General features: G+C 31.1%; 1 protein-coding gene across 3 annotated transcripts; it reads right to left on the bottom strand.

The window, feature by feature from the left end:
- Positions 1-2,009: 2,009 nt before the first annotated feature.
- On the bottom strand, positions 2,010-11,265 carry Ire1 (serine/threonine-protein kinase/endoribonuclease Ire1). 3 transcript variants are annotated; one of them, XR_011780608.1, is made up of 11 exons: positions 11,041-11,265; positions 10,823-10,977; positions 8,252-8,679; positions 7,944-8,181; positions 7,666-7,883; positions 7,154-7,551; positions 6,497-6,690; positions 5,669-6,437; positions 5,216-5,594; positions 2,717-3,280; positions 2,010-2,287 (listed from the first exon to the last, which is right to left on the bottom strand). XR_011780608.1 is itself a non-coding variant. In XM_040714071.2 (10 exons), exons 1-9 carry the CDS (start codon positions 11,131-11,133, stop codon positions 5,247-5,249), a joined length of 2,841 nt encoding a protein of 946 aa, XP_040570005.1. In that variant the 5' UTR covers positions 11,134-11,265; the 3' UTR covers positions 2,010-3,280; positions 5,216-5,246. The 3 variants fall into 3 exon arrangements, 1 of the variants encoding a protein (XP_040570005.1); XR_011780609.1 differs by having other exon boundaries at positions 2,010-2,266; XM_040714071.2 differs by having other exon boundaries at positions 2,010-3,280.
- Positions 11,266-11,798: the final 533 nt, after the last annotated feature.

Below are 11,798 nucleotides of genomic sequence, written 5' to 3'. Positions count from 1 at the left end.
AAAAATAATTAAGTTTTAGAGTTAAAATTTTTCAAGAGAGATTAAACGAATAACAATTTTTAAAACAAGGGGAAAATTGATTTTTTTATGAGTTTTAATTTTTTTCAGACATGAGGATTTTTTATATTGTAATAACTATAAAAATTCTGCAAAAGGGGGGACAATGACCCCTATGGTTCTAGCATGACTGACCCCCTGTCATTCCGATATTAGTTAGAGGACATATTTAACCCAAGGAACAGCTTAATCGTGTGGGATATATTGTAGAAACAAGGGATTTCAGATAAGGTCTTTTAACCACGGTGTTCATTCACTAATATAAAAATTTAGAGTGTATGACATGTTCTAACGCCCACCTCCTTTAAGCTGGCTTTTTTTCCGTTTCGCTGGTCTAGCTGCTTAATTCAACTACATTTTGTTGTCAATTTTTATAATTATCTTCTCTTTTTGTGTTTATAACATTGATTTGTTGAATTCGAATTAATTCTTGTCAATCTGTGAACAATTCAAAAATGAATAATAATTCCATAGTTGGTACTAATCGACTAACAACAAACTAATTTTGGACCGGAGAAAAGGTAGTGATATTAAAACAAGGTGTGTTTAGGTCTTCTAAAAATAACTATTTGTGGATGCTCAAATATCATTCCTAATTCTACCATTATTAGTATCCGTAACAAGTCAAGGTTGATTTGATGGTGAAATCTCTTTCAGTATTATATTCATTTATTTCCTAAACGGCATGAGGGTTTTCTTCTCGACTCGTTAATAATTAATAGTATAAAACTAAGTTATTAAAAGGTCTTATATACGTATATTTGCTTTAGTTATATTTTTTAATAGCGGACACATTGATATTATAACAATTTGTTCTGTTATAATGTAAAATAAATTCGTTATTCATAGATTTATATATAGAATACAGTTGTAAAAAATGTCTCTTTTTTTTTTTAAATACACTTCTTTTATTATCTGTATAACTAAATATATGCATAGGATGTACCTTATTTACTTGGTTGAACATTACATAGGCCAGATTGGACGTACCCGACTTACACAAATTTAGTGTAGGAACTTTTACAAGTGTAGGCCAAGCGTTTAGCGTGTCAGGACGTTAGCCAAAGGATCACTTAAAGGGACCTTCACACTTCGAGCTTTTAAGTTGGAGTGTATTTATTAATCAATCTAAAATCACAACTCGCTTTTTACATAATAAGTTATTGATTTCAAAAAATTCAATATAAATTAAAGATATTTATTGGATTGGTAACATTTTACAAAATAAATTATTATATTTTCACAAAGTATAATGAATTTAATACATCACTCAAGCATATTACGTCACTGCTTAAGCTTATTTGAATTTAAGTCGAGTTGGTGTATCCGGGTTTAAAAGCAATTTATTTAACTAATTATACGAAATTATTGAGTCAAACCTGTGCTAACTTTGTACATATAATGTACTTTTCAATTCAAATACTGTTCATTTCTCGATTAGCTAATAATAATGATTTGAGTTGAGAAACCTTAAGCACATTTAAGGGATTGTGAATAAATTTAACAAAGTTATTTCTTATTCTTGGACAATTGAATACTTTTCCTTGGTGCTGTATGAGTAAATAAAACAATAAAAGGGGCATCCCTAAGATCCTAACGGCCCAGTGGTCATAAAGAATGATTTAATTGTGTATAATATATTTCTTCCATTTTAAACTGTTCTTGCAAATAATTGTGCTCTGTTATTTTTAGTTCAATATAACTTAGCTTTCGAGTCGCGAGTCTTTAAATTGTTACATCAAATTGAGTCGCACATTTTCAAAATATGGACTCAATTTCTAGTCATCATCTCTGGAAATATATCCCCAGACCGGACCCATCCCCCTGGCGTTCATTATATAAATTACATCAAGTATACCCTGTTGAGCATAATATACTAATATCAATTGAAAAGAAGAGATCTTTTGTAAAAATTAATCTTGTCACGCCACGATACTGAAATAACTTACATCTTTCTTTACATGGTGTTGATCAATATTTATAGTCAACGGAATAAATGGCTCACATTTAATAATACAGAAAAAATAAAATAATAATATTATGTGATATAAAAAATGAATTAAGTGAAAATAAACTTTTCATTACTAATGAATTATTATATTAGATAGACTCCATACAAAAAAATAAAGAAGGACACAAATTATAATTATTATCGTGATAATAATTAGTTGATATAAATATGTAATTGTATAAATAAATTGCCAAGGTGCTAAAAATTTACAAGATAATACTTTGTATCGAAAACATAATATTTAGGTATTTATAATCACAATTTCCATTGAATAAATGCAAAAATCATTTTGTTTGTTTACTAATATGACAAAAAAGATTAATGTACGTATTAGCCCATACGCACAGAAACCTTATAAATGTATTTAAATCATTTGCTTTAAAGACATCATTAAGGCGAAAAAAGTATACTAAAGTAAGTAAGTGATTTGACAGAATACCCGCAACAAAAAAAAATATTTATTAATTAAGTAAGTTAAAAGAATTGAATTAATTAACTATCTCATACAAATTCTGATTGATTACAAGAGAGAGAAAGAATAGAAAATACTGTTTCTCCCCAAAGGCAATTATTCATTTGCTTTTCTAAGCATAATAACAATAAAATGTATGATTATATAAGAGACTCAGAAATGCTGAGGACACTCACGAAAAAAAAAAATATTTTAATTTAAAAAAATTAAGAATGTATATCCTTCAAAAAGAATAACAAAGATTACTTTAACTGAAAGTAATTAATGTTTGCTTGTTCAGTAGGTAACTCAAAAATGCATCACCTTCCTTATAATATTTAAGAAACTAATGAGGACGACTCCACAATGACATTTGTTGTGACTTTTTTATGCCTCTTTTTCCGTTTTTTCTTCTTAGTTTCTTCTTTTTTTGAGCTCTCAGGTATTATTACTAAATCTTGACCCATTTCCCCGGCAGCTGCTTCCGTATCATCCTTATTTTCTTCATTATCACACACTACTTCAACATCATCGTTAAGTGTCTCAACATCCTTAAAATTCTTAAATACATCTTCATCCACCTCAATGTTTGACCAATTTGAAACGACAGAGGTATTTTGTTCTTTATTTTCCTTATCATTGTCTTTATCAGAATTAGAGTCGAAAAAATTTCTTTCACCTACGCACGGCTTTCGAAGGGGAGAGTTTGAAAAGGACTGCATAGACTCAGGTACAAGCTTAATTTCTTCTAGAACAGTTTTCTAAAATATATAATAAAAAAAAATGATAATTAATTAATTATTTTAATATTAGTCTGTCATATCTTTATTCTTAAAAATACTATCATGCGGGGGGCGAGTTGACAAAAAAAAATCTTGAAAAAAAATCAAAAAAAGGTTGAAATGTCCAATTTATTTTTTGATATCCTATTTACCTCCGCCAACAAGTTGAACAAAGATTATGCTTCTGCCCCTGTTAGTTTTGTTAGTCACTAAGGTTACGGATCGATTTTGATCGAACTTGGTATCAAGTATGGTAACAGTTAGAGGGCATTAAATTTTGAGAGGTTAAGGTAACACAAAGCGTAAAAATGTATAATTGACCATGACTTTGAACAAATTGAGAAACATATTTAAATTTGATTTTAGGAGAAGGTTTTGTGCTCTACCGAGTGCCCATATGGATTACTTAACATCTGCATAAACTATTCACTTTAAATCAGATAACCATATATGTTTTGATTCCATGAATTATTTTATTTTATCGTTGTGGTTTAACATAAATTAACATAAATTTTCTCCAAAACAAGCGAAATATGATAAACTACGAAGGAACTGACAATATAATAATTATGTCATGAATACTCTAAAAAAATTAGCTCTTTTTTCGAGCAAATTGAATCATACTTGATAATTTCTTTTGGACCTCTCTGTAAAGTCCAAGCCCCCCAAAAAGTGAAAATTTCCGACAAAATCTTTCTTTTACCTTTCCGCAGTTTTATGTTTAATTACTTAAATCACAAATAAGGTTTTTCAATTTTTCATGATTCATCACTTGATAACAAAAATTAATTCTTCTCTTTTACAATTTTTATTTAATGAAATAATTATTTATTTGCAGGGCTCTATTAACAAGGTTGCGTATCTAGTGTCTATCCAGATATTAAGTAAGCTATTGTTTATAACTCATCAATATTTGATACTACAGTCAATTATAGGCCTTGTATTCAAATTTATGGGATTCAGTTGAAGAATGTTAACTATAGTGGCAGTTTAGAAACTTCATTCGATTTATGAAAAGGTTAATTTGCCTCCGATATGGCCTTTCAAATAAAATTAATAATTTACTAATTCTTTCATAGTAAATAATTTGCAGCTCATCAAAAGGATGAATTAGAGTAATTTGTTGATAGAAATAGACGATAATTATTCGTCCAAGTATACAAATGTAATCCAGACTCGATTATGAGAAAAATTATTCTAGTATATTTTATGTTGATAGACCACATAAACGAAATTAGAAATCTATATTAATAAAGCAAAGTTTATCTGTATGTATTAAAAATAGTCACAGGATGCACTGTATAACATGCCCCCTGATGTATAAAATAAACATATTATTAATGAAGTATTGCAGGCGTGTGCATATATAACATCGAACATGAGTACAAGGTGCATTGTAAATAGTGATCTCTGATGTATATAAATGTTTTTGATCCAAGAAATAACAATGTAGTCGTATTAACGAAATATCGTAGTATCGAATATGCAGCACTGTTTCTCTTAATGCTCTCTTATGTATACAGTATACAAGGAAGGCAATATGTAATTCATATACATTTTCAGTATATGTTACTGATTAGGATATGAATAATATATTAACGTTGGTATGTAAAAATGAATTAACTGTCGCAGATGTTTTGTATGTATCATGCTGGGAGCACTGTTTTATTTTAGTGAGCGCTCGAGGGACTGAAGTACTCATCGGTCATCTTATCATTTCTTCTTCAAACTTTTACTTTACTTTTAGAACACGTCTTATGAATTTATATAAGTATTGAGTAGTTACGTATGAGTGTGCTGATAGAAAGACGGAGAGAAACACTACTAAGGAATTATATATTATTAAAGCAAAAAAACAACTTTAAGCCGACGCCTAATCACTACGAGAACATAATAATAATAATCTCCACTTACCTTCAAAAAGTCGTATTCTTTGTCAAAATACTTAAAAAAATGTAGATTCATATTTGATACAGTGCATGGAATACCAAACATTGACTAAAAGTTTAGGAAAGCGAGACACCCAATAGTTTGCAAATTGGTCAGGTACTCTTCCAAACAATTCCTTAACATTTTTAGATAGTTCATGATAGTGATGTTTTTTATTACGGAGGGCGCGAAGCAAATCTCTAAGAGACTTTCCATTGTAGCTACGATGACTACGGAGGTCCTCATAAATGATAGAATCCAAATGATGGAACCAGCTAATTTTAATTACATCAAATCTATTTCTCTCTAAAGAAGCGACTATAGCACTATCATAGTCTTCCTTATCGATGCGATCAGACACATCCTATAAATAGAGATAAACACATTTAAGCTTTTTTTTTTTTTTTTTTTTTTTTAAATAATAAAACTTTTGTTTACCTGAAGAAATCCAAGGATTTTTTCTTTGTTCCAAAACAGAGGATGTTTAAGAATAGCATTACAAGATGGACGAACTTTGATATCTTGAGAGAGCATTTTTTCGATGAGAGTTTTTGCTTCATAACTATCATCCAAGAGTTTATCTAAATTGAAGTCACCACTCAGAATGTTGGCCTGTCTTCTAAAGCTTTCACCAAAAGGATGATGCCCACGAGAAAGAACATAGTAAAAGGCACATCCGAGAGAGAAAATATCAACGGAAGTGGTAGCACTTTTATGGCCCAACATGATCTCTGGAGCAATCCAACCCTCTGTTCCAGTGATACCTGATCTCCGAGAAAATGACATGCTTCCGACTTTAAGCTTTTTACAAAGTCCAAAATCTGAGATGAGAGCTCTAACTTCACCTTTCTTGTTAGGCTGAGAAATAAGGATATTGTGGGGCTTAATGTCTCTATGAACAATGTCTAAAGAATGAAGATGCTGAAGACCCTGAGTTGTTTGTCTAAGAAGAGTAAGATATTGATTTCCCGACCACGGGACGTTCCCTAGTGATAAATCTAGTTTCCCCTCAACCACATCCTGGAGGTTTCCAGTACAAAGCTCTAGCGCAATATAACGAAACTGTCGATCTTGTTCCATACAAAAATATCGAACAACATTGGGATGTTCATCAGATTCTCGAAGATGGTTAACTTCACGATCTGCAATACTAAAGCATGCCGCCAAAACTCTTTTGACAGCCACTTTACGACTATCAAAAACACCCCTGTTATTTAAAAAATATTAATATTAAGAATAACTCGGACTTCAAACTTATGGACTTACTTATACACAAAAGTCCCTTCGCAACCTTTTCCCAATATATCAAATATATTGAATTGAATATTTCCAATTCTCATATTTCCATCACCAAGGTCAATTGTTTGAGAAACTGTGTCACTTGAAGAGCTTGAAGTACTTACATTAGAACCAATGGAGCTATAAGAAAATCCTCCACTCAGCATCGATGGTAATGGCCCCTAAAATGAATTAGTTGATAGTTATCATACATGAACATGAATATATGTGGCCCGTCAACACAAGATAGAATAATTTTTCTCAAAATTGAGATTAGACTACATTTGTCTTCTTCCATGAATTCAGTTAAATTGCTAACAAGGTTATTCTCATTAATCCTTTGTGTGTGTCGCAAATTTCCCAGCCACAATTGATAGATTTTAAGGTTGAAAGGGTCATATTGCCTCCAATATAAGTCTTTTAAATCAAATAAAGGTTTTAAGCTATAACTAAAATTCTTTGATATCTTAATTCATCCAACAGATTTGAATAAAAAGCCTGTAATTCACCATAATATGTCTATGGAATATTGTGCTGTATGTATATAAGAAGTAAAAAAAAAATTGAGATTTTCTCTTTTTTTTTTAATAATCAAGATTGTTTTTACATTGACGCACCACATATTATAAACCCTGCGTGACTTACACGAACATATTTCTGTAAGGTTCTGTACAGAAATGTAACAGCAAGAGCAAGTAGAATAACAATTAATTTGAGTTCTTTATTTTCCAAATTGACTAAAAAGTCTTTGCATGATGGCACAATACCCTGGCTAATAAAGACTAAAAAATCTTTAGAATAAACCCATCGAAAGTTTAATGATAAAATTTGACTAAGTCCTTGACTTAAGATCATGGATGAACTGACTTCTTCATCACTTTTCTTCTCTATCCCAATTTGCAATGAAGGGATTTTATTTGATTCACCATTGTTGTTTCGATAATTACTATATATTTTATCATCATTAGTGGACACCAATTGAGGGCGAAGATTGTTTATGGGGGTGAATCGCACTTGAGAGCTTCCTGGAATTTGATAATAACCTTTAAAAAAAAACAATAAAATCATTAAGTTCAAATCGAGTAAAATGTATCCCATTTTTATTATATACACCTATCCGTTTAACAAATAATTATTAACCAATGATGTGAACTTACCAAAAAGTAAGGCACTTTGTTTATCAATATTTTTATTTCTCAGAGGGATTTTAAATCCGTCGTCGTCTGCTGCGACATCTATTGGTCTTCCATCTAATCTAGGCCCTTCAAGTTGCAGCGGCTGTTTAGAAAGTGGAGTAATAGTTAAAGTTTGTTGATCCACAAGACTGGGCATGGCAAATAAACCATGATTATGCTCTCCAACATAGAGAGTAGGGCTGAAAGTATATAATAAGGAAATGAAAAGCTTTTAATGGAAACATTAGGACAATATTTACAAAAGTTTTGTTTCTTTCACAATCTCTCTAATGTTATCAGGAGTTGAAAATTTATGCATTAAGTTTTCAAGTGTTTCCTTTGAAACAGAAGTAAAAGGAATGGATGTTATTCCCTCGGATTCAAGTCGATACATTCCAACAATAGGACTATCCATTTGTTTTTTCCACTCTACAGATCCAGTCTGACGATCAAATGTAACCAGAGAGCCTGACGAACTGTCAGTAAAGTGAGCTACTTCTGTAATGAGACAAAAAAATAATACAAATTGTCAAGGAGTAAACATAAAAAGACTGAGTTAACATTATACCATATTCAACTTTGTTGCTCTGACTTTTCCCTGGCATCATATTTGTAGTATAGTCGTAGAAAGAAATATTCCATTGTCGAGGCTCCCCTTCAATTCTACCATCAAACATTATAATATTATATTCTGTTCTTCCAATAAGGAACACGTCAGGATTACGTACACTCGGACAAATTTTCTTTAATTCATCATCCAACTTTTGACTTAGGCATCCATAGGGGGATATAGAGCCCATTTTGGCTCCGGTATGCCTGTCCACGCTAAACCACGTGTCAACTTTCTTTCCAGTGTAAAGAATACCATCCGAACTTTTGCATGGTGAAGCTGCTACGAGTTCTGGTATTGTAAAAGGTAATTTTTTAAGAGGATCTTTTAATCCTCCGCCAATCATATAAATTGACCCATCTCGAGGATCAGGCAAAAATGCAGGTCTGATTGAGAGAAAATAATCAACGTTATAGGTTAATCCATTTCAAAAAGATTGTGATTGAGAGTTTATAAATTAGATCATATAAACAATTCGAAGCCTCAATCCTTAATATATAATTAAATGGGACGTAACCATAGATACTTCAATAATAATAAAAATACAAAATATCTGATTATAATTAAATAATAATTAATAATTTAAGAGCGACATTTAAAGTGAATCCTTTCTATAAGGAAAAAAACTGTATGAACAAGAAAAATAGCTCCTTTCTAGAATAAAATCAAAGCAACACTCAAATATAATTAATAAATTGGTTAGAATACGATCCAATGAAGATAATTATTTTGACTTCAATATACGTGTACAATTAGATTGCATCTCATTTAATAATGTTTAATCAAACATACTTGAATAGACTCATAAGTCTTTTTAATGATATCAGCCATAAACAAAATATATCAGGTTAACTTGAGAAAAAAAAATTATGTTTCGACAATATTGAGTTTGCTCTTCCATCTAAAAATGACTAATTGATTATAATACATTCGACCGAAATGGACTAATAAGCAAATATGATACCTCTCAACATAAAAACAAAATTGAATTATTTTTCTCAAAATTATGTCTTGATTACATTTATATTCTTGGACGAATAATTATCATCAATTTTATTAACAAATTGTTCTGATTAACCCTTCGGAGGTGCTGCAAATTGCACTTAAAGTAGCAAAAATGCTATCTTATAATGAAAAAATTAAAAATTGATTATTCCATTTCATTTCCGTAGGTATACAATTGTATCACGTGAAGTTCAGCAGATCTGGAATTTCATGCTGTTTCCCCAAATTTTTCAGAAGATTTCGCACTTATAGTTAAACCCAAAATGCGACTACTTTGAGTCTAAAAATGCCATCAAACAGTGAAATACGTTGCCAGGCTTCCGGACAACACAGCAATTGCAACATATGGGTCCACTATAAATTGTGAGGCAGATGACTACTTGTTTCATTCTTATCTACAAATCCCTGATAAGGTTAAGGGATACAAAATTCAAACCAGCTATACTTATAACATATATTTCTATATGGTTCAATTGATATCAAGAAATTAGCCCAAGATCATATGATCATGAACAGGGAGGCAGTGACCGACCCAACTACAAGGGATTTACCAGAAAAAGACCTGGGCCGTATGATGGCTTGGAAAATATGAAAAATAATCCCTTACCGCAAAAATGGTTAACAGATAACTCAATAGATATCGTAATAGGATAAATCAGGGTATCGTCCCGAAAAACATATTCTTATAATTTTAACAAATTTATATTTTACTGCCAAGAACTTAACTTGGAGCCTTTTACAGTTTCGTCTGAATTTTTGATTGAGTAAATCCTTCCTTTTAGTCGACACGCATAAAGCAGTAATTCTTTCAGTTCAAACGGAACTAGCAAACTTATCCAATAGTCATAATTATTTAAAAAGTTTCATGAAGGGGTTATTCAATAAATCGTATGGAAAATCTGAGGCAACAGTATGAAATTACTGATTTCCTAACCTTGACGCCATGTAGCTATATATCTAAGTTTACTCATGAATTTTATTTACCTACTTAAAATAGGTCAAATATTAGAATTAACAAATTGGACTTAAAGCAATCAAAATTGATCGCAAAATAAGTAATGAGAAATTGATAGCTTTCATTTGAAAGGTCCCTAATTAAGTCTCTTAAATCAAATGATGGTAATGAACTATAGCTAAAATGCATGGGATCTACTCTCATACCAGAAAATTGAATACAAAGCTTATAATTGACCTAAATAAGTCTATTGGGCTGTATGTAGCTTTTCTGAGTTTTAATTTGCGATTGTTTTTGTGTTAAATTACCACATATGTGATAAAATTATTATTAAACTAGAAATGCTGTAATTATCATTCACTGGTGGTCAAAATATCAAAAAAAAGGTTCAGGTCGTTATTGAAGACGCATTTCGCAACGAGATATAAGTAATAAGTCTAACATTATTTCCTATTCTGGGAAATACTCAATGGAGTAATCATGACATTATCAAACTTTACATACATATATGTATATTAAAAGAATGAGGCAGCGAGGTTTGTATTAATTAAAGAACACAAAATACGTACGACACGGGTTTGTTCGTATTATAGGGAGATTTAACGACAGGCTCGTCATCTAAAGTCCATAGTCTATCACCTGTCGTGACGTCAAGAGCCACGAGCTCTCCTTGAATTGTAGAAGCTAGCACGATATCTCCAGCTTTTGATGGTCGAAGTGAATTCTGAAAAAAAGGATTTTGAAAAATAGTAAAATTTTGTCAAATAACTGTCAGTTACATTCTCACCTCGGCATTGACGTGAATAATTAGGAAAGGGATTAGAAGGATAGAATATATCCACATTGCGTTGAAGAAATACTCATAACAGCGATTACTCATGTAGTTGATTTCAGAGCGACTGAATTGTACGCATAATAATAATAAAAACAATCTCAATGTTCGTAAAAACAGTTGAACACCAACGTCGAAGCAACCTCTTTTCTTGTCTTCTTCCTCTTTCCTCTCTCTCCTACCTATAACCTCTTTCTCTATCTCAGTTAGTCTCTCTTTCTATCTACGTATATGTAATCCCTACTTTAATAAAAATAACACAAGCAACACTAAAAATAATAGGGAATGTACACTTTTTCCTTCTTGACGGAAGCTCAAGCTATTTTTCTCAAATTTATGTAGTAAATCCAGGAAATTGAAACTTTAACAGGTCATATCTTCCATTAACCTTAATCATTAAAGACTTATGATTTCAAATCTACAGAATATAAATTATATCTTTTTATGGGAACCCCATTTTTATAATAAAACACATATGGTAAATGTTGTGGCGATCCTTATTTAGGAATTAAGTCCTAAACAAATAAATTTCACTCTTTGATCACTTTCGGGAACTTAATTTCTTCTTTTTTTTAATCAGTTGTAGATTTGATAGCCCGAAGGACCGATGGTCTTAAGGAACAGTCCCAAGGACCGGTCAAGACTGAACTGGACCAAATAAATAAAAACTGAACCAAAACTAATTAAGTATAAATAAAATGCACTATTACACA

Source organism: Lepeophtheirus salmonis, chromosome 6 (assembly GCF_016086655.4).
Source record: "Lepeophtheirus salmonis chromosome 6, UVic_Lsal_1.4, whole genome shotgun sequence".
Lineage (NCBI taxonomy): Eukaryota > Metazoa > Arthropoda > Copepoda > Siphonostomatoida > Caligidae > Lepeophtheirus > Lepeophtheirus salmonis.
Note: the sequence above shows the minus strand (reverse complement) of the source record. Positions and strands in the feature narration are given on the sequence as shown.

What these genes read in the sequence shown, in the direction of transcription:
- Ire1 (XM_040714071.2), bottom strand. Translation starts at nt 11,133, where the DNA reads ATGAGTAATCGCTGTTATGAGTATTTCTTCAACGCAATGTGGATATAT. An exon ending in GTGAAAGAAACAAAACTTTT is followed by an intron (nt 7,884 to 7,943) that starts GTAAATATTGTC and finishes ATATACTTTCAG; the next exon opens with CCCTACTCTCTATGTTGGAG. An exon ending in GAAGGGACTTTTGTGTATAA is followed by an intron (nt 6,438 to 6,496) that starts GTAAGTCCATAA and finishes TTTAAATAACAG; the next exon opens with GGGTGTTTTTGATAGTCGTA.